We start from the raw sequence: 21,906 nt of genomic DNA, 5'->3' as shown, positions 1-21,906 counted from the left end.
ATTTTGCTTTTAATTCAACCATCCGTACAATTTACCTTTTTCTTCTTCTTCTTCTAAATTTATGTAAATTTTTTAAGTCTATATATATATATATATTCTAGGATTATGATTTTCTTCTTATGCATAAAGGGTTAAAACTATATATGTTAAGTTAATGTCTAACTGTTTACTATATATGTATATTTAATTTGAAGGATTTTTCAGGGTTTCATTAAAGACTCATAAGAAACATCTTGATGAATAAGTACAATATAATATTATAATTAAAGGATTTGAACCGTTTAATTAAATTGGTTAGGTTATAATTTATTTATATAATCTTATAATCATGTATTGAAATGACTCAATTCCGACACACGATATAAAATTTGATAATTTTTTATACGACTCATATTCCATATAAAATTAGCAAGTCAGGGTTGAACGGTCTTTTCCGTTTAATTAAATAGTTAAAGTTAAAGGTAACTTATATTATTTTATAAATATATATTGATATCATCCAAATCCAACTTACGAACACAAATTACCGCCCCCTAATTATTCCAAGCTAGAACGTACCACTTGAGCTTGGAGCCAACTTTGCTCTTTATACCTAACCAACAAATAAATAAAAATAAAAATAAAATAAAAAAACTTACTCGTTGTGAGATTAGTTGTGGAAAATCACATCAAATGTATGTTTTGCAAATTACAAGTCTTACACCACGTGGATATTTAAACAAATTCGTATTTTATAGCGGTGTTTAGGTGGGTGGTTAGAAATCGCTTGCATTTGCTGTATGTCTGTCCACAATCCGCATAGGTTAAGGGCAAGTCCTAATCTCGGGTGGGCAGATAATGTATATATATATATATATATATATATATATATGAAAAAAAAAAATTGTTTTATAAAACAACAATGTCGTTTCAAGATTTAGTTTCAAAACGACGTTGTTTCAATAAGAATTTACTTTATAAATACTAATTTTGTCTAATATTTACAATTCAATTTCTATTTTCATATTACAATTTACAAGTGTATTTAGTTCAAAAACTAGATTAAGCCCATATAAAAAAAGCTCATAAAAAACTTTAAAATAATAAAAAAAAAATGGCATATATAAATTAAGTCCATAGTAATTTTTTATTTTTTATTTTTAATTTTTTTTTAAAAAAAAAACATAAAAAAGCCTACAAGAAGCCCAAAAAGAACCCAAAATGCAAAGCCTATTGTGCCATTGTCCTAATAAATGCTTACCTCTGCCTTGAGCCAATGAAGTGTCTGCTCATCACCACCTAGAATTACAAAGGTACACTTAATGGAGAGTAAAAAAAAGGTGTATGGTATTTTTTTTGTTCTATTTTTTATCTGTTTCGAGTTGTTGTTTGGGTTGTCCACCCATTTTCTGTGTTTTTAATTGTTGTAATTTTCCTTTTTCGTTCCTCATATTTAAATAGAAAATAAAAAAATAAAAAAGGTGTATCAGCACACACATCAGAAGCATAATTTTTGAATGTTTGGCGCCAAGTCTTAGAGGCATTCAATAAATGCTGATTAGGTCATCTCATAAATCAGAGTAATTTCTTGCTTAAAAGCAGGGGCCAAAACTTTAGTGTTTTAGTCACGCATTGCTGGTAGCTAGGTTTTTTGCTCAACAACTATAATCTAGTATGGCAACATTTAAGTAGTCAATCATGCAACTTGCACTTAGTATTTTAATGGTGTAGGCTTTGGTCTTTGGTGGTTCGAATTCTCATAAGTCATAAGTGATATCAATATCCCTTGAGGTCACGTATCTTAATCTTGCTTGGTTTGCGTTGACGGTGCGGTTTGCACGAACCTAAGGTTTGTACTTCAAAATAGGTACATAGAGTGGCGTTACCCGAAAAAAGTTTTTCTTCATAAAAAAAGAAAAGAAAAGAGAAAAAAAGAGCGTTTGTGTTAGTTTTTCTCCTCGGTAAGCCATCAAAATTAAATATTAATTATTGTTCAATCTATCCTAGTTCTTCACAACATTTATCTTAATGTTAAACTCCCTCATTATAAATAAATTAAAAGAAAAAAACAGTAAGAAGCTAATGTTTATAAGGAGATGACTGAAATGGCTTAAAGTAGGATATGGATTGAGACTTGATGGACATGTTTCAATATTATTAGGACTTGATGCACTGGTTGGGCCGATCGAGCTATTGATCGAAGTCTTTTTTTTTTTTTTTTTTTATGAATTTGATCGAAGTCTTTCAAACTTCAATTATTGATTTTGTTGACAACTTGCTTTAACCTAATAAACATTGGAATTGGAAAATGTTTGTGGCATATGGCCTAGCTTGTGGAGTTTTTATGTTGGATGGCGTTCCCATCCAATAGCAAATTGTGACTATCACATGATTTTTTAATAAGCACGTGAGTAGTGCAGTTTATAAAATTGTTATGTGGTTTAATTTTTGAACATGTAAAAAGTACAAACTTTTTTAATATGTCTATTAAAAAATTATTTGCTTCTCACATATTAATTAAAAAAATTATATAATTTTCATATGCTAAATAATAAAAAAAAATTATTTGTGACGGTGTAAATTAATTAGTTGGGTGGATTATGGTTGACTCCTAGACAAGGATGTCATTTTCATGATGCATGTATCACCTAAAAGCCGATTCTCGATTATGGCGTTAGGATCATGCGATGTCTAAGTTTATTAATTATGCCATGCCGAAAAGATTGGGTTGAAGGCCGGTGGCAATTAATTAATGGCTTTTATTATTCTCGTGGACGTACAGAAAGGGTCAAAATTTGAACAGCCTCACCATTATTTCAATCAATGGACTCAATGACTATATTAATTACTGTTCGTTCACTAAATAAAAATTACTATTTTATTAAAGGTTATTAAGAAAGGTTTTTGTGCTTTTTAATTGTTATAATGTATGATGTGATCCACATATTCCTCCTCTTCTAGTCTTCTTCTTTTTTTTTTTTTTTGAAAATATATTCTAAGATTAAAATAATTTAAAAATTATTTTGATGTGTCTATTTAGTTTTTAACTAATTAGTCCATCATCCAATGTGAATGCAATATCCTTCTAAATTCCTATAAATTTCTCCAGCTATGCAAATGGATTAATTGTACAACATTTTTCCATAGGATGATGTGATGACGTGTGGAAAAAGTGGTTTTTTTTTTAATTTTTTTTTAAAAATTTATTTATTTAAGTACAGCAAAAGATAAACAGTCTCTTTTATATATATATATAACAAAAGATAAACAGTCAAATATAAGAAAAAGGGTGAGGAAAATGGAAATACAGTGAAACAATTTCCAGCTGCCGCCCAATATGTCCCGTAATGAGCGTAGAAATTAGTAACCATAAAAAAAGAAAAAAGAAAAAGAAAAAGAAAAAGAAGGGATGATGAAAAGTTTTACCGGAAAATGGCGTGGGGAAAAGTTGTGATCATGAAGAAAGGAAAAAAAAAAGAAAAAGAGAGGATATTAAGATATTTTACAAAATGATGCGACGGTACTTTTTGCATGTGAAATGCATGAAGATTTTTGTCGTGTATTATACGTGTCCTCATCAAAAAGTTTTCACGTAAATACTGTAGTATACATAACTTTGTATGGTAAAATATTACTGTATTTTTTTTTTTTTTTTTAAAAAAATAAAATTATGAAATAATGATGCCTATATGTTATATATTGCAATTTCATTTTGGTGGGAGGCAAACCAATGTAATTATTATTATTTTTTTTAAATGTACGTTTAAAGACCGAGCCATTTTAGTGACACGTGCTTTATCGGGGAAAACGTATGAAATACCTTTTCATTTATTTATTATTGTAAAAGTTTTTATTTTTTTTTTATTGTATATTGTATCAAATACAATTAGTAAAGTGTTGTTAATGCATGACACTATAACTTTTACCATAAATTTTTCAAAAATAGACGTAGAAGTTCACCTCATAGTTATCGCAATCATGTCGGTCACTAAAATATAAATTAGAATGCATAATTTTATAGTTTTATGACACTTATTTTTATAAAATTTAAACTATTAACGTGAAATGTAATTACCATGTGACAGTGACAGTATTTTCAGTTGTTGGATCAAACAAAATAGCTAGAATAGTGTGTGTGTTCTTTATTTTTATCATAAACAATAATTAGTTGTTGATGTTTATAATTAAAGATGTTTGAAGGAGTCATGTGGGTGGTGGAACCCAACTAGCCTTTTCGAAAGTCATTAAAGCTGCGTCATTGTCTCCAACTGCTGATCCCAGTTGAAAACTACTTCACGCCAAATTCCGCCATTATGGGAGGCGTTCAAAAGTAGAATACAACCAAAAGAACTCAATAGGAAAGAAAGAAAGAAAAGATATTGAAGAAGAAAAAGAGGAGGAGAAGGAGGTCACATCTTTTACTTTTTCTCTGAGTTAATTAATATATTAACTTGTAATTACACTAATATAGATTGTTTGTCCATATATATAACATAATTTTGATCGTTTATTCAGAAACATTTGGAGCAATATCTTGATTTGTTTTCTTTTTAAATAATCTGGGTTGAAAGGATATAAATTTATTAAATCAAATATAAGCTAAAATAATTTTTTTTATGCAGATTCACATGCATTTGCATGTGCATAAAAAAAAAATGTAACATCGGATTACAAGCACTCCCAAAATCCCGCGGTTGGTACATAAAAAACAACTTAAAAACTTATTATTTTATATATATATATATTATTGACCATGAGAAAATAGACAACGGAAGAATTTTATATAAAAATCGCCTAGAAGCTCTATCCTACAGATTTTTAGAATCAGAAAAGCAAGAAAACACTTTTTGTAGCGTCTTCCTACTGCCCTCAATTAGCGGGGACGCGGGGTGGGAAAAGAACCACTGTGCAGAGTCAGCAGTCTTAATTACACGAACAACGTTGAACGTTGTAAGATTATTTGAGATCTTTCCTGGTGAAGGTTTATTTGGTCATAAAATAAATGTGTACTTGTTTTGTTTTATTTGACCAAGTAGTGTGGGTTACTGTGTAGTGTGTACCAAATGGCGGTTCTCCAAGCTAAAGGAGAAGAAGTTCATGCAAAATGAATTCTTGGATTTGGCAAAGGACCAGCTGTCACTTTCTCATGTGGGTGTCGAATTTCTGAATCTGTTGTCTGTGTTGAAGTAGATCCGAGCTGAATGTGGGGGCTTTAGAGCTAATCTCGGTGGTGTATTTTCCAAAATGTGAGCGAGAATCTTCCAGGAAAAGAAGTTGCACATGTAAAGGAAAAGAGAAGCTGCAGACAAAGACAGTCCAGAGGCTTGTAAGTTCAAAGAGACAGAACTTTCTAGAGAGAGAGAGAGAGAGAGAGAGAGAGAGAAACAAGCAGTTCATTTGGGGTTTACTATTCAAGTCGACAATTTTTTTTTTTTTCCAGTATAAGAAAGATTTAGTCTTTGTTTTATGAAAAATCGAGTCTTTAAGTCAATGTTAGTGATAATTTCCAGTTTCAAAGGTTGTTGAAGCTTTATCTGATTCTGGGAGCCAAGATTGGAAGGATTACAGGTTTTTTTACAGACCCTTTTTCGCATTTGTCATTTTGTGGGTGTGTTTTAGCTTGAAATAAGATTTGAGAGATACCCTTTTTTTTTTCTGTTGGCTTCTCATGTATGTATTTCTATTTAGGTGAGTGGAACTGTGTTATTCTTGAAGTAAGGGATCACATATTTGAACTTACCGTGATTCACATTATGCAATACTAGTGTGTGTTTTTAGAGCACCAGGGAATGATTCTGATTGTGTATTTGTAATATGGGTTCTGTTTTATAGTCAAGGACGTGGATTTTCGACAAAATTCTGATGGGATTGGTGTAGGATGCGAATTTTTTGGGTGTATTTGTGATTAAGGTTTAGGCCTGTAGGTAGGATTGTTCAGAATGGCGGAAAATGCACAAGAAATGCGATCCTTGGCCTTGACACCGACGTGGTCTGTTGCTACTGTGTTGACGATCTTTGTCGCCGTTTCTTTTCTTGTGGAACGATCAATTCATCGATTAAGCCATGTGAGTAATATTCGCTAATTCCTTTGCTTGTGAGTCCAACATGGTCATTTTAATAAAGTTTTGCAATATATATACTTCTGCTTGTATCTACCAGGGACAATCTGGGACAGTTATTCTTGCATGAAACTTTAGTCTATTGTACAGTTATTTCTATATTTGTTTGTGCATGATGGTGAGACAATTTTACATTGTTGATGATTGGATGTAAAGTTTCTGCTAAGGCAACTTGCTTGGATATGTAGTATATTTGACTCTTTTTTGTAGAATAGATCCGAATTTCTTATATTTGAATGTTCTTTGTGACGCCATTTGCTTTTCCCATTGAATGGGTTTACTCCTAGGCTTGCCTAGGTGCTTTGAACCTTTGGTGACTATCAACATGATCAAAGTGATCAAGCTCCTTGAAGTTCTCAGCTGCTTGTAAATGATCTATTTAATAATAATAAACACCATTCTTGAGATTTATGCATAGACAAAGTCTTTGGTGGCAAATACCATTGCACCTCACCATCTTAGGTTCTTATGGGCGGTTTTCTGTGAACTGCCAAACAGAATTTGTCAGATAAGCTTTTGGTATCAGAGAAAATGTCCTAAGTTCGAATCATGTCTCCATCATTCACATCCTATTTCAATTAAATATTCCACGTGTTGAGCCTTACCTATTAAAAGGAAGTTTGAGTTCACACGTGAGGGAGAGTATTAGAATATAAATTGAATAATTAAAGTCATCACTTCCTATCAGTTTTTTGTTTTTGTTTTTCTCTGAGCATCAGATAAACTGTTTTATATATCATTTATTTAGGTGGATAAATGCTGATTACACAACCTTGAAATGTTCCACCTATTACTTGAACTTATTTTATTTTTCTAGGCCTGAAGCACAGTAGATCCTCATGCTTTTATATACAACCTTCCCTTGTTTCCACTTAATAACTTTGAATTTGTTGGACAACTCTGGTAAGAAGCTTCTGGTTTGACTAAATGCATTTTGGTTGCTGAACCATTTTGGGATGAAGCCATATTGAGTTGTGTTGTGTACTAGAATGTTCCATGTTGAGTCATATATGTCATTGACTATTATATGGTCAGAGGTTATCTTGTAGTGGCCCTCATACCACACAAATGTTCACACGTTCTTCTAGAGTTACTTAAGAATGTAATTAGGGTTTGAAGCTAAAATCCAGGCAGGCTGAGGCAGCTTGCTATATACAGCGAGTCATTGTACAGTGATTTGAAAGCTTCAAATTCCTTGATATTTTGAAGCTAAGAATTACTTTAAAATATCTGAATCTTGCTCATTTTCTCCTTACCTGAAAGTATATTGATTTGCCTTATTAGCATTACCTGTAATAATATATACAACTTATGCATCTACTCTATCTGAGGTTGTGGTTTTTCTGTTGTTTCAGTGGTTGCGGAAAACTAACCGAAAACCCCTGCTTGCAGCTGTGGAGAAAATGAAAGAAGGTATTTTGCATTACGGTCTTATGTTTTGGTAATTAGTGACTCTTATTTATGTGTTTGTTCATTATGCTATTATTAAACTTTCATTTTGTGGATTTCTGTCCTCAGAGTTGATGCTGCTTGGATTTATTTCCCTACTTTTAACAGCTACCTCAAGCATGATAGCCAATATTTGCATCCCATCAAAGTTCTATGATAGCACTTTTGCTCCATGCTCCAGATCAGAGATCGATGAAGAACTTGAAAGGAATTTATCCCAGGACCGTAAACTCTTGATGGTTTCTGTTCCACCTCACTTGTTTAGGAGGATGTTGAATGGGTTGAATCAGAATACCTGCAAAAAAGTACGTGACTTCTCCATAAAAAATAAATGATCAATTTATTTTTTCTTGTATACATGCATATTACATATGTATGTATATTTATGAATGTCTATATAGTATATTTTAGATCCTGCTTACTTTCTGACTAATCTTGAAGTCATTCAGAATTTCTTCTGTCACACAGGATCATGAGCCATTTGTTTCATATGAAGGTCTTGAGCAATTGCACCGCTTTATCTTTGTCATGGCAATAACTCACATATCTTACAGCTGCTTAACAATGTTGCTGGCCATTGTAAAGGTTAGACATTCTGTATTGTACTTACACTGACTGGAACTGAGAAGTCCGTTCATTTCTTTATTTATTTGTTGTAGTAGCTGCAAAGTCTCAGAGAAATATTGATGTACTGTTTAGTGTAATTTCATATTTAAGTTGAATCTGGATATTCTTATCTCCTAACTGCAAGCTACAACTAATATGAATCATGTTAACTTTGATACAAAGAGCAGTCTTTAAGCTATTGGTCAGGTCCTGCCAACATGGGCTATGTACAGCAGAAGAGCCATCTGAAGCAGAGGTTGATACTTTTTTGTATCCAGTTGATGATATCAAGTAGATATGGATAGTTGTAGAGTACTGCTTTCCTTGAATGAGGAATTGTGAACACCCAAAAGAACAACAAAAGAAAATTGAGTGGTTATACATTTCATTGGGAACCATGAAAGCAATGTTAATTAGTCCTTTGTGCTACTGAGATGGTTTGCGTGCAGTGAGAATCTTGGAACTCCGACTGGAGTAATAGTTTGAAACTTCTTTTGGTTCAAAACTTGATATTTATTTTTTTTTATTTTTGTGGGGAGTGGGGTGTGGTGGGGTGTTCACCAAATAAAATTTTTGACCACCAAAAGTACATGCAGAATTCAAGTACAAACCCCAGCCTACTTTGGTTCAGGACACACAAGAGGAACCTAGAACTAATTACCTGAACAAAAAACCTACCAAACCAGAAATAAACACATGGAAAGTTTAGAAACATGGACTAACCAGGTACCGTATAGGTCCTATATAGTTCAGTCATGATACAAAATGGCTTTTTAATTTTTTTTATACGAGTAGCATCTCTTGGTGCCACTTAGGTTCTCATGACTTAATATATTGCTTTATGTAAGTGAAATTAGAATGTTTGATGTGCAGCCCAATATCTTTTCCGTCAATCTTAATGTGGTCTCTGTCAAATAGCTTTTGAAGGAAATGGTACATTAGTTTACTTGCATTCATCCTTCTCTGAAGTTTACTCATACTTTTGATATGCTGGGTTATTTAATTTGAAACAATGAAATAGAAGACAAACGTCTTTCTTGTATTGGCATATTTTTAACATTGTAACAATTTCACCAGATTCACAGTTGGAGGCTATGGGAGGATGAGGCTCATCTGGACAGGCACGATTCATTAACTGGTAAGCTCTAAGGTGGTTGTGAGTAATAATTGAATAAAACCTCTTTGGTAGTTCTTCTGCCGGTTAAATCCTTTTATTAGATAACTAATACTCTACACATTTTTGTATATCATTCGAGGGTATTCACAATTCCTCAACAAAAGATAATGAACACCCATATAACATCTTCAGAGTTTTCTGCTTTGTAAATAATTATATGGGTGCTATAATTGAATGAACCATGTTGATACTGGATCTAATAAAGTCAGCACTCCAGTAATTAGTATTATCTGGAAGTAAACCAGGATTTATAGGAGAGGATTTGAAGAAGTTAAGAAAAAACTCAGAGCAAGTGAAGGTGAGATGAATTAGGTTTTAGTAACTTAGCAGAGAATAGTTCCCTGCCATAAATTTTTTTTGATAAGTGATCGAGATATCATTAAAAGCGTAAGTTGCCCCCAGGTAGATATGAAATATACATGAGAAAGAGACTAACTAGAAGGAGAAAAAAGAATAAGGAAATTATGATAACTAATTACCAAATGAGAAACAAAAGCTGCTGTCCAAAGATAGAAAGTATAGAAAAATAACGACTTAAGTTCCTTCAAAGTCCTCTCACAGTCCTCAAAACTTTTGTCATTCACTTTTGTCCATGGATACCACAAGAGGCATGAAAGCACCATCTTTCACATAGCAACACTCTTAGCACTCCTGGCAGCCAACCGACACGCATATAAGTCAACTACTCGTCAAGGCATAACCCAAGACAATCCAAATCAACTGAAGAATACATCCCATAAGGCACTAACAGCCTCACAATGGAGAAGATGATGGCCTACGGACTCTCCATTTCTTTTATACATACGACACCTATCAACCACAACGACATGTTGTTTCCTCAGATTATGTATGGTAACGATCTTTCTTAGGGCCGACAACCAAGCGAAAAAGGCCGCCGTCAAAGGAATCTTAGTCTGCCAAACACTCTTTCAAGGGAAGTGTGAGCCATCATTGCGAGCCAAGACATTGTAGAAGGATCTACAAACGAACAACCCTCTTTTGGAGGAGACCCACCAAAGCTTGTCTTCACTTTGCTATCTCACTCTAGCTGAATACAACACCCTGAAGAAAGAGGCGATGACATCTACCTCCCAATCATGAGTCGCTGTAGCAAAGCTTACCAATGAAAAATAGAGATCTATGTTTCTGGTGCTGAAGGAGATGCTTTACCATCTAGTCAGAGATTTTCTCAACATCCTTACCCATCCATTAAGTTTTTTAGCTATAAAGATTTCTGTATAATATTAAGTACTCTTACCAATCCAAAACTCTTGGTGGTTCGTATAGGTTCTTAAATAACTTGCTCCTTCCTCAGATACACAACATTGCAAACCTTCATGGTGTAAGTTTGCCTTTCAAGAACATGTGGTGAGTGAGGCTTTCTGGCTTCTGAAGTTACAGAAGTTATATACCATGAAAGCTCAATGAGACAGGAAACTATAGTGTTAGTATCCTTCTTTTTCATCATTTAGGTATATTCTTTTGTTCTAACCAGCAAAGTAATTACAATCCCATACCTAGGTGAATTTTACATCTAATACAATTAAACCTAAGAGCAATTGTGGGCATAGTTTAATTCTATTTGGTCCAAGTATCCTTTACTCATTCCCACATCATATTTTTTAACCTTTTCTTTTTTAGGTGAAAAGTGTTTGATGGGCAAAGCTGCCCAATAAGATTGGCTTCTTTGGCCTACAGCTCTGGGAAGATAATTATAGTGGATAATCTTCTTAAGTGGAAACAAGTTGTGATTGACTGACAAGTTAGAGGAGCATAGGGACTATGGATCACTTTTTACTTCAATCTGAAGTTCCCCGATAGCTTTGGTCACTTGTTTTTGTTCTAACTGGTATACTGATGATGCCTAGAACAGTTGTAGAGTTGTAAGTGTATTGATGGAGCACTTTGCTAAGAATAGGTGCTAGCTGATTTGAAATATGGTTCCTTCATGCCTTATACGGTATATTTGCTGCTAAACAATAGGACGTTTGATGATGTTGAGCCTCCACATCTTAGGATTCAGTTGCTTCTTTTACGATTGCTTTTTAATTGAATATTTGCACGAAGTTGCCACTTTGAATTTTTTTTTTTGGTGGAAAAAATGCAAAACCAGTCCTTGTGGTTAGGGCTGTTAAAACGGGTTGACCCGACGCGTTTGACCAGCGAGCATGTTAAGGGTCAAACCTGACACGATCTGTTTAGATAAAAGGGTCAAATTCTTAAACCCTAACATGACCCTGCTAAATAATGGGTTGACCCGACCCGTTTGACCCGTTTATTGATAAAATCTATAAAAATATAAATAAAAACACAAGTTTAAATTTTTTTAAAAATCATATTGTTTGAATAATCATATTATTTCACAGTTGAAATATAAAATATTTAGTTGTTTTATTATTTACTTGTTTTGCTTCAACTTCTAAGTTCGAAAACTTGAAAGAAAAAAAAACTCCGCTAATTTTTTTAGTCTTTGCCTTTTTTGTTCAAGTTCTAACTCAATAAAAGAAAAAGACTAGTTTTGTTTTTTGTGAGATTTTTTTTAGTTTAGTCTTTATTCTTTAGAGAGTGAGAAAAAGATAGAGGTAATATGATTGTTTAAATTAAATTTTTAATGTTAAAAAAAATGTTTAAGTATACGGGTCAAACGGGTCGACCCACGGGTCAAGCATGTTGACCCTGTAACGACCATTTTATTAAACAGGTCTAACGGGTCAACCCTTTTATGACCCAAACCCTTTTAAGCTTAACCCTAACCCTTTTAACTTTGTGTCGAGTTCGCGGGTCGTGTTAAAAATTGTCAGCCCTACTTGTGGTGCGCCAATTTGTAATAAGCTCCCTAGGGTTTAAAAAGTGGCTTAAAATTCTTCGTGGTAAGCATAAATTGCAAATAACTCCCTACCCTAAACTTCAATTCGAAATTTGGACACAAACCGACAGTGTCACATTAGCACCAATAATTATACATGTAAAAAATATAAAAGGAAAAAAAAATAAAATCCATGGGGAGGTCGGATTGCCCCCAAAAGCTTGCAGGTAGTTCAACCACCCCCTCTAGCCGAATCTAGGGGTGGTTTTGTAACGCCTCGATAAATTAATTAACTTTATAGTTCACCTCCTAGTCAAATTTCGCAAGGAATAAGACCAAGGGATCTCTAATCCACAAAAGGGAATACCAAGCAGCGGAAACACATGACTTTCTAACATTCTATCAACATTAGTAATTACAATCAGAGCATTTACTAATAATCATCACAATAATTGAAATCATTGCACTATACACATCAACAATAAAAAAGATCCAAACTAAATCTTAAACATAAACACGCCTCAAGACTCAAAGTCTATAACATCACTCAAAAAAATACTAATTACCATGAGCAGTCGACATAATCTTGCAATAAGTCCTCAAGCGCTAATCAGATCGTTATTTACACGCCAAATGGCCACAACTGCCTCAAGTTCTTTCTCGAATCCGACATCTATTGATAAGCCAATTATAAAACAACACATGGTTTACAGGTTGAAAATATACAAGCGTAAGTCCACAACTTAGTAAGTCTAGATACACATGATTACAGGTTATTGTATTTGTGAACTCAGTTTGAGTAAAAAGGTCATTTAGCTTTCCAAACATTAATATGCAATACCGTCATCAGTTATAAACTTATGGATGCAATATAGATATAATGTACATGATAATTAAGGAAAGATGTTACAGTGTACTCCATTTGGTTTATCCAAGCCTTTAGCCCCTTTTTTGGTAGGGTTGGCGTTGTACTGAGTGACCTATAGTATAACACTGGTGCTCCAATGTTGCCGCATACTGTCATCGTTAGTGGCCCGACTGGATTTAAACCCTGAGTGATCTACACCATTAACGATGCCGTTATTGTAACCACCAATCAAACATTCTTGCGTCGGTCACCTAGAAAACCATTGGATCCAATGCCAAACATGAAAGTAAATCTCTTGACCATAGGGATTAACCTATATAATAGCAGCCCACAACCTTTATTTGTACATGAAGCATCATGTCATACGGTGCAATTTACAGTTGTCTTTATATGCATGCATTTACAAATTCTCATTTACATCTTATCGTTTCTAACTCATGTTTTTCATAAATGAATTATAGTTATTCTAAAACGATATTTCATGAGAGTTGCAAATATGCATGTTCATCATAAAAAGTAGTCATGTTATGAAGTAATATGAAATAACATGTATTTGTGTAAGTTTACTCACCGTGGTCGCAAGGCTCCAAATAGACTTCCTGAGTCTTGCCACCCTTGAAACTTGAGAAAAAATCACTAATCAGAAGTTAATGTAGGCTAATACGTCCTAAATCTTAATATGATGACATAACGGTCATTTTTCTAGACAATCGATCAATCGTTACCGATCATTTGACTAGACCATCGAACGTTCAGTTCTCTGCTAGAAACTGTTACATCCAACTCCAACCAATCTAGCCCATCCTAACCACAATCTAAGGTCCTAACATGCATCCTAACACTATCCTAATTAGGAACACATCATCCATACATAATAAACCAATCAACCCAACACTAAACAATCAAAGATTCAAGTCCAAGCATATAGTTTATTTCCCCACTTATAATCAGAAGACAATTACTCCCAATAACTCAATATCAAATGATAATCATTCTCCAAGATCATCTAGCCATTAATGCTTGCATAACTCAATCGAAAACAACCTAGATATCACAATCTACTAAACCTTACAAAATCATATGATCAATGGACTAATACCGCAAGTAAAACAAGTAGAAACAGACTAGAAATAGTAACTAGAACGAATTAAACAAGAAGATTACCTCTTCTTGAGTGTAAACCCTCAAGATACGCTTTCTCTCTCCTCCTCCCTTCTCTCTCTCTCTCTCTAAAGTGTCCAAAGGCTGCGAAATAATGAGATGAGGCTAAAGGGTTGAGAAGCATCTCTTTAAACAAACTCATGCACGTCGTAGAAGGTATGAACGTCTTAAAATCAAGTTGTAACTGTCCATCGATCGTTCGAGACTAGGGTTTCATCGATTGATGTTTTATCCTAATCGATCATTTGATTACTCACAAGTTCCTTAAAAGTCTAAAGTCTCAAATTCAACACGTCTCCAAAGATCCAAAGTTAATTAAAGCACACTTGAACTTAATTAAAACAAATTTATTCGCTTGTTGGTGGATGGGTGGACGCTCTTGGAGTGCTGTTGTGTGGAAGATGGTGCTTTCTTGCCTTTTGTGATGCCTGTGGAGGGAACGAAATGATAGAAAATTTGAGGACCAAGAAAGAACGAGGAGCTCAAGACCTTCTTTTATTCTCTTTTTACTTGGACAATTGTGTACTTAGCTCCCTTAGCGATTAGCTTTAATGATTTTCTTGTATTTTCAACCATAGCTCTACCACAAAAATAATTAACACCCACGAAAATACCTACAAATGAGTCAGATGCCTCATTTGTGCTCTAAGTTCCCTCACTTCAACCTTTACACACTTCACTTCTTTTCGCAACCCATATGAGACTCCCATTGTGCAAGAACATGCTGTAGGATCATACCAAGCAGAAAAATGACATAGCCTAACTCTCTGTTAGAAAGGAAAAGTTAGAACAACTACTACTTTGAATTATTTTTTTTTATATTTATTTTGTAACAGAAATCACAAGAGAGCAGACATTGCGAAGGCAATCAACATTTGTCAAGGTCCATGCATCAAAGCCTTTTGTCAGGAATAGTTTCCTTGTCTGGGTGGTAGGTACTTGACTTTCTTTTATTTGTTGTGTTATGCTGTATTCTTAAGAATAGAGTAGTGCTTAAAAACAAAAAAGAAGAAATAATTATAGGCTAGCAATATTTAATTGATAAAGCAGCATTAGGAAAATCTTGTTTAGCTATAGAGAATTCCAATTGCTTACTGTATTTGAAATGAAATTCTGGCAATATATTGCTGTAAGTTGAAAGGATGAGATGTAATTTAAATACTAGAATTGCCAACGTTGCCATAATGCAGTTGTAAAACATCAATGGGGTGCTAGGGGTTGTTCATTTCTAGTAATCTGCAAAATTTCAGCGAAGAATTTGTATTGTATTTCATGTGCAATAAGTGAGCTACCTTATGGTAATTGCTACGAGAATTATACTTTCTCTTCTCCACACCAGGCTGTTTTCATTTATTTTTTAATTTTTAATTTTTGTTTAAAAATTCTTGCTGTTGATCTAATTGGTCTTCTCTTGTTTTTATCTTACGTTCTTCTAATTTTTCCTCACACCACACACACCTATATTGCTTTGTAGTGAAGTCCGTGCGTGTGTGCTCTCTTTACACTATTTCTTAAGTGTAAGAGTATTACTTTTTTGATATTTCCAATTGAAAGAGCATCAATATTTATTCTACTTTTGAAGTTGTGTTGGTATAATATTTATACTAAGGTTTTCGGTTTTCTTATATTGCAGACATGTTTCTTCAGGCAATTTGGACGTTCAGTTGTTCGTGCTGACTACCTTACACTTCGTAATGGCTTCATCATGGTATGTGATATTCTCACACATACGAGGCATAACTACAGTCTAGCATATGATGCTTTTACTTTCAGACCTACAAATTTTTTTATAGCGGAAACTACACTTACCCCTCGAATTGACACTCGATTTGCAATCACCCCACCAAACTTTAAAAAGTGATAATTGATCCCTGCAAATTACCAAGAACTTTCAATTTGCCCCCTCCATCTGCATTTTCTGTTAATAGACAATAGTCATGTGATTCATTTTCCGTCCAAGTTAATAGAAAAAACTAACGGAGGGGGCAAATTGAAAGTGTTGGGTAGTTTGAGGGGGTCGATTGACACTTTTTAAAGTTTGGTGGGATAATTGCAAATTGGGTATCATTTCGAGGAGGGTAAGTGTAGTTTCTCTCTCTCCTTTTTTATTTTTATTTTTTTAGTCTCCCATTGGTTTGGTCTTCCACAGATTACACCTTTGAGTTATTAATTATATCCAGAAATGTGAGTCAATCTTAATATTGTCAATTGGGTTTGCATGTCTGTCTTGCTGGGGAAAAAACACATTAAATCATGCTCAAGACAAACTTATGTGATGTTCAAATATTTTGCTGGAAAAATGGTTATTTGAAAACTTTCTGATAATATTGAGGAAGATGATTTCTATCTATGGACTTGTAGGATAGTTTTGGATGACAATCTTATGGTCACTATCTGTTAAACTAGCATTCCTCCCATAGTAATACATAGCAAACTCTACGTATCATCTTCGAATTGTTTTAGCTAGTATTTTCAATCTATTTTCAGGTTGTATATCTTTTAAAACTTTTGCATGCTTTATCATCTTGGCAAGTCTTCACAATCTTGAACTGGTCTCGGCTTCCACTGTGGAACTCTATTATGGATTTTCTATAGTGATGGTTTTATGCAGTCCCATCTGTTATGTTTACAACATTCTAAAATCTGATTTCTTCTCATCTCTCCACTCCTGATATTTAAATTGTCGAGGCATTTTGCATTGTAAGAGTTATCTTCTGCTGATATATTAGGAATGCTATTATGCCTACTGCTTTATGAATAATTTCTTCTTCTTTTTCTTATTTATGGCAGAATCACAACCTCACACTGAAATATGATTTTCACAGCTATATGATTCGCTCCATGGAAGAAGAATTCCAAATGATAGTTGGTGTGAGGTGACTAATATTTTAAAGCCACTATTTCATTGCATCATGTTCAAAGCTTTGGTAGTAATTTCTGTTCATATATGAGGACCTCTTATCTCCACTTTATTGAGCTGTAAGCATCACTTTTGGAATTATTTTTGCTAATGAGATCAAAATCCAATATTATTCCATTCTGTTGGTTACATACTTCCTGAACATGATTACCAAAAAGGCATTCATGAGTTTTATTTACCTTATGGGTTCATATGTTAATCATACAATTCTGCCTTCTTTATCTCAAAAGCTTACTCTAGTTACAAATTCCTTGAATAAAATAGTTAAGGTGAAAATGGTGTAAAGAACCGTAATTGAACTCTTACTGAGGGTGAGGTGGAGGTCCATGTCAAGGGCTTACATGGAAGGACTCTTTTAGAATACCTAACAATGCATTTAGCCTAAGGGGGAAGCGCTAGCCACATCTACACTAAACCCAAAATGACTAGTAAAGTTACAATTAGAGCTCCCTAAAGCCACCTATATAATTCTTTTTCACCTAGTTCCCACTCAATATGAGATTTGACTTTCACAGTCTGGGGTATTACAGCTGGACGAGGGAATATAATTTATGTGTGAATGCTTCTTGTTTCCTTTTAGTTTTCATTATATAGGCGTATTTGATGCATCAGGAAGTTTGCTGTTTAGTCTAGGACAAGCAGGAGTTTAAGGACACTGCCACTGGGTTGTACTTGCCTCTGGGGACCCTTGGCCATCTTTTCTGGGTCGCTAATTATTTTTCCTGGATGTTAGTATTATTTTGGATTATTGATTTCCTTTGTGAAATTGGCATCTAAATTGTCTGTGTTTAATCTCTTTCAGTGGCCCACTGTGGGGATTCGTTGTTGCTTTCATGCTGTTTAATGTAAAAGGTATTGCACATTATGGAAAAGGAGGCCATAAATAGTTGTTTTATGATTTCTTTGGTTAAATGCAGGAAAATTTTACTTGTGCTCGAATTATTATACTTCTTGTCCCCCCTCCTTTTTCAAGTGGTTCTTTCTGCTGGAAGTTTCCAGTCTCAGTCTCAGTGATCAATATTACTTGTAGCCTTGTACTTTTCTCATCTAGTTGTCTATCCCATCGGTAGATTGTGTCTGATCTGATCATAATTGGTAATCTGAACTCTCTAAACATACAATTTTTTTTTTCTTTTTTTTTTTCTGGTGCTTGATACAGGGTCTAATCTATATTTCTGGATAGCGATCATTCCTATTACTGTAAGTTTTCTTTTTCACTTGTAGCTTTTGCAGTTACTTCTGTGCTCATTGAATACATTGTACATTCTGAAGTGGCAGCATAGATGTGTGTTGACGAACTAACATATACATAAGAATCAACATATTACACCTTAACTTTAAATCTCCAGTTGCTGGAACTACAACAAGAGTGAATTTAAGTTAAACCTGCATCTATCTAAAGACTTGTTATATGGATGCAAGTTCCCTGACGTACATGTCCTGTAATTTGGTTCTACATGTTTGTGTGCAGCTTGTTCTTCTAGTGGGCACAAAGCTGCAGCATGTTATTGCAACCTTGGCATTAGAGAATGCATTCTTCACAGGAGCAAAGCTGAGGCCTCGGAATGATCTTTTCTGGTTTAAGAAGCCAGAACTATTGCTATCCTTGATCCATTTTATTCTGTTCCAGGTTGGCAAAAATTATTATGATGCAAAGTTATTTTCTTCTTCTTCTTTGAATGATCTGTTCTCTACTTTTCAATCTAGAAAGTAAAACTGATATGTATGTTTCTTTCTTTATTTTACCTCCCTTTGCAGAATGCATTTGAATTGGCTTCATTCTTTTGGTTCTGGGTACTTTCTCTTCCTTGACTAGATTGGTATTTGGAGTGCTGGAGATGACTTTTTTCAACTCAATCTTGACCAATTGGAAATTTATTTCTATTTTTTAATTGCTCGTCTTCTGTGAACTCTCTTTTTCTCTCCCATGTTTACTGTTCTTCATTTTACAAAGATTAGTTGAGGAAATGATTTGATTTTGATTAAGCTGTTTAAAATATATAGAAAGCATTTAAGCGGTTACAAGATCATAGACCTCAAAGATACAGAAGGGGGAAAATGAATTTTTTTCTTCTTTACTTAAATATCCAAGGATGGAGGATCTGTGCAGTTTCAACTAAACCATCTTTTGATATGCTTACAGTGGCAGTTTGGGTATCGTTCTTGCTATATTAGGAATCATTTGCTCGTGTACCTAAGGCTGATTTTGGGGTAGGCATACTTTGAACTAGTTGTGTTGATCTCGATCTGGATATGTTATTGGTCATGGTCCCTTTTTTACTGTCATTATCCTGTAGGTTTGCTGGACAGTTCCTCTGCAGCTACAGCACCTTGCCACTATATGCACTGGTTACTCAGGTATTATTACTTGTAAACAGTTTAGAGTTGAAATATAGCATATGCTTGAGATTACATATTCATAAAATATGAGTACTCTCCTGTGACCTAAATTTGATAGGAAATGTGATTAATTGAGGAATTATGAGATTACTTCTACAACAAAAGCTAACTAATTATAATACTTGGTGGGAACTGATCTTTGAGAACATGCTCATTTTGATGGTAAAAGTTTGTCTGATAAACTTCTATTTTTATAGGTCAATACAACTCGCACACCGAGATAAATATGTTTTCGTCTCTTGGCATGCTTTAAACCTCAACTATAACCTCTGTAATTTTTTTTTAAAAAAAATTCTGTGGACGATTAAGCTTCTTTCTAACTTGATGGGTCACTGCGACGTACTTATGGATTTTTGAAGTCCAAAACATATTATTACAAAACTTTCTATTTACTTGTGTGCAATTTTAGGGTGTACAATTAATGTTTGCTAGTTATATTGCTTTGCAGATAATTCTTGAACACCTATGAATAATATAACATGTATTTCCTCTGTCAGTTGTTTTTGCCAGTTTTATCAATTCTTGATATTCCTTTTTTTTTTTAACAAAAAAGAATGGACGTAGTTACTACATTTATTTGTGTTCTTTCCATGTTATTATGTAGCAGTAAATCCTGACTCCCCATTACTGGTAGGACAGTGGGTTTGCCTTATTCTGCTGTCTATTGTTGTTTAGGATACGATATGTGTGTCCTCTCCATTTCATAGTATCCATTTCATGGTTTGGATTTAAAATTTGTGCATCTAACGATATATATTAAGTCAATGTTGGCACATAATAATGTGGAATCATGTACATTGTTAGATTCACCAACTTTAAATCCTGACCATGAAATTGAGAGGATCTTTGTCTGAATGTAGTACAATACTCAATAAAGATGCATCAAATGAAGCATTTAATATGGATCGCATGAAAGCAAATGCTTGGTGCCGTAACATTTCATCTACTAAGATTCCCAAAAGTAATGGGTTATTTTTTTCTTCTTCTTTTCAGATGGGAACAAACTATAAGGCAGCCTTAATTCCTCAGAGGATAAGGGAGACTATACATGGATGGGGGAAGGCAGCCAGGAGGAGGAGGAGGCTTGGTATTTTCGCTGATGATTCCACTATACACACAGACACGAGCACGGTAATGTCAATTGAGGAAGATGATCGTGAGTTGCTCGATGCCCCTGGAACTGCCGCCGGTGCATGCACTGAAATTGAGTTACAACCAGCTTCTGCCACTGCAACCAGCCCTTCCCCAGTCGCTAATGAAACCTCAAGCAGGGTAGGTACACCCCTGCTTCGACCCTCTGCTTCCATTTCTTCGTCAGTCGCATTGACTATCAAGGCAGAAGGTATTCTGAGATCTTATTCTATGCCAACCAGAGGAGAATGAAGCAACAATGGTGATGAAGAAAATAGAAGCAAAGAAATATAACGTATGATAAGTGTAGGTTTTATTTGGATTACAGAAAAAAAGAAAAGAAAAGAAAGAGATGTCAATATGCGAGCTTTTCATGATTAAGTAGATGTCAATATACGAGCTTTTCATGTAACAGATTCATATACTTCAAAAATGTAAACTCACATATAGTGATGATGTTAGGTTCTAGTTTCTCAGAATTTTATCATTAACCATCATCCCTTTAACAGTGGAGCACAAATAGAAGGAAAGAGACACTTCTGCAGCATAAAAATGTTAAATTTGTTAGGTATTTATACCCGTTAGATCCAAAGCAAACAAATTGTCTATCTCCTTGAGCCATCTCAACAGAACAATTACTGATATTGTCCCCTGTATCAGTTGAGCATTAGTGACCTGAGATTTGAGTGGTTTGTGGTGCTGCCCTTTTGGACAGCAAGAACCCACCCAACTATGATTAATTGCAATCATTACATTAGCGTATCAACTAACTAGTGTGGATAGGCACTTAGAATGAGAAATTTTCGGCAAAAAGTGCCTATCATTTTGAAAAGGAAAGATGCAGGCAAGAGAGGAGAATGTTTAACATTCTCAATTTATAGCAATGTGTGGAAGAGAATTTGGAAGGTGCGAACACCAAGGCTGGTGAAGATGTCTTTCTGGAAAGCTTGTAATAATTTATTACCAACAAAGGAAAATCTTTTTTCAAAAGAAAGGATAGTGCAGGATCCTGTGTCTTATTTGTGGGTTGGCTGCAAAGACCATTGGCCATCATCAACTGATGTATGGACGGAATGCAATAAAAGTATTCATAAGTGTCCAAGTACTGAAAATGATTTGCTTTGCTTATTAGGGAAACTAATGAAGAGAATAGAAGATGAAGAATTGGAGTTGATGGCAAAAATAGTTAGAAGGATTTGGCTTCGTAGAAATACAAATAGTCTTTGGAGGTGCCCTTATATACCCTTCCCATTTAGCCACCTGTTGGGGTGGTAAATATACATGGGATGT

The 21,906-nt window shown here is 34.3% G+C and overlaps 1 protein-coding gene across 6 annotated transcripts; it reads left to right on the top strand.

Annotated features, from left to right (window-relative positions):
* The first annotated feature begins 4,804 nt into the window (after nt 1-4,804).
* LOC133875626 (MLO-like protein 11) lies at nt 4,805-21,160 on the top strand. Of its 6 annotated transcripts, none has more exons than XM_062313817.1 (17): nt 4,805-4,929; nt 5,033-5,547; nt 5,812-6,044; nt 7,454-7,511; nt 7,617-7,852; nt 8,016-8,132; nt 9,231-9,291; nt 15,002-15,096; nt 15,799-15,873; nt 16,956-17,041; nt 17,888-17,937; nt 18,245-18,285; nt 18,557-18,715; nt 18,844-18,879; nt 19,229-19,296; nt 19,383-19,443; nt 20,479-21,160. In XM_062313817.1, the coding sequence occupies exons 3-17, from the start codon at nt 5,919-5,921 to the stop codon at nt 20,866-20,868; spliced, it is 1,659 nt and encodes a 552-aa protein (XP_062169801.1). In that variant the 5' UTR covers nt 4,805-4,929; nt 5,033-5,547; nt 5,812-5,918; the 3' UTR covers nt 20,869-21,160. The 6 variants fall into 6 exon arrangements, with proteins under 6 accessions (XP_062169801.1, XP_062169805.1, XP_062169803.1 ...); XM_062313821.1 differs by lacking the exon at nt 4,805-4,929 and having other exon boundaries at nt 4,972-5,305; nt 5,490-5,547; XM_062313819.1 differs by lacking the exon at nt 4,805-4,929 and having other exon boundaries at nt 4,972-5,305.
* Nucleotides 21,161-21,906: the final 746 nt, after the last annotated feature.

This window comes from Alnus glutinosa, chromosome 8 (genome assembly GCF_958979055.1).
Source record: "Alnus glutinosa chromosome 8, dhAlnGlut1.1, whole genome shotgun sequence".
Classification (NCBI taxonomy): Eukaryota; Viridiplantae; Streptophyta; class Magnoliopsida; order Fagales; family Betulaceae; genus Alnus; species Alnus glutinosa.
The sequence above is the reverse complement of the archived record's forward strand: the minus strand, read 5'-3'. Positions and strand labels throughout refer to the sequence as shown.

What these genes read in the sequence shown, in the direction of transcription:
- LOC133875626 (XM_062313817.1), top strand. Translation starts at nt 5,919, where the DNA reads ATGGCGGAAAATGCACAAGAAATGCGATCCTTGGCCTTGACACCGACG. An exon ending in CAGGCACGATTCATTAACTG is followed by an intron (nt 9,292 to 15,001) that starts GTAAGCTCTAAG and finishes ATTTTGTAACAG; the next exon opens with AAATCACAAGAGAGCAGACA. An exon ending in TATATGCACTGGTTACTCAG is followed by an intron (nt 19,444 to 20,478) that starts GTATTATTACTT and finishes TCTTCTTTTCAG; the next exon opens with ATGGGAACAAACTATAAGGC.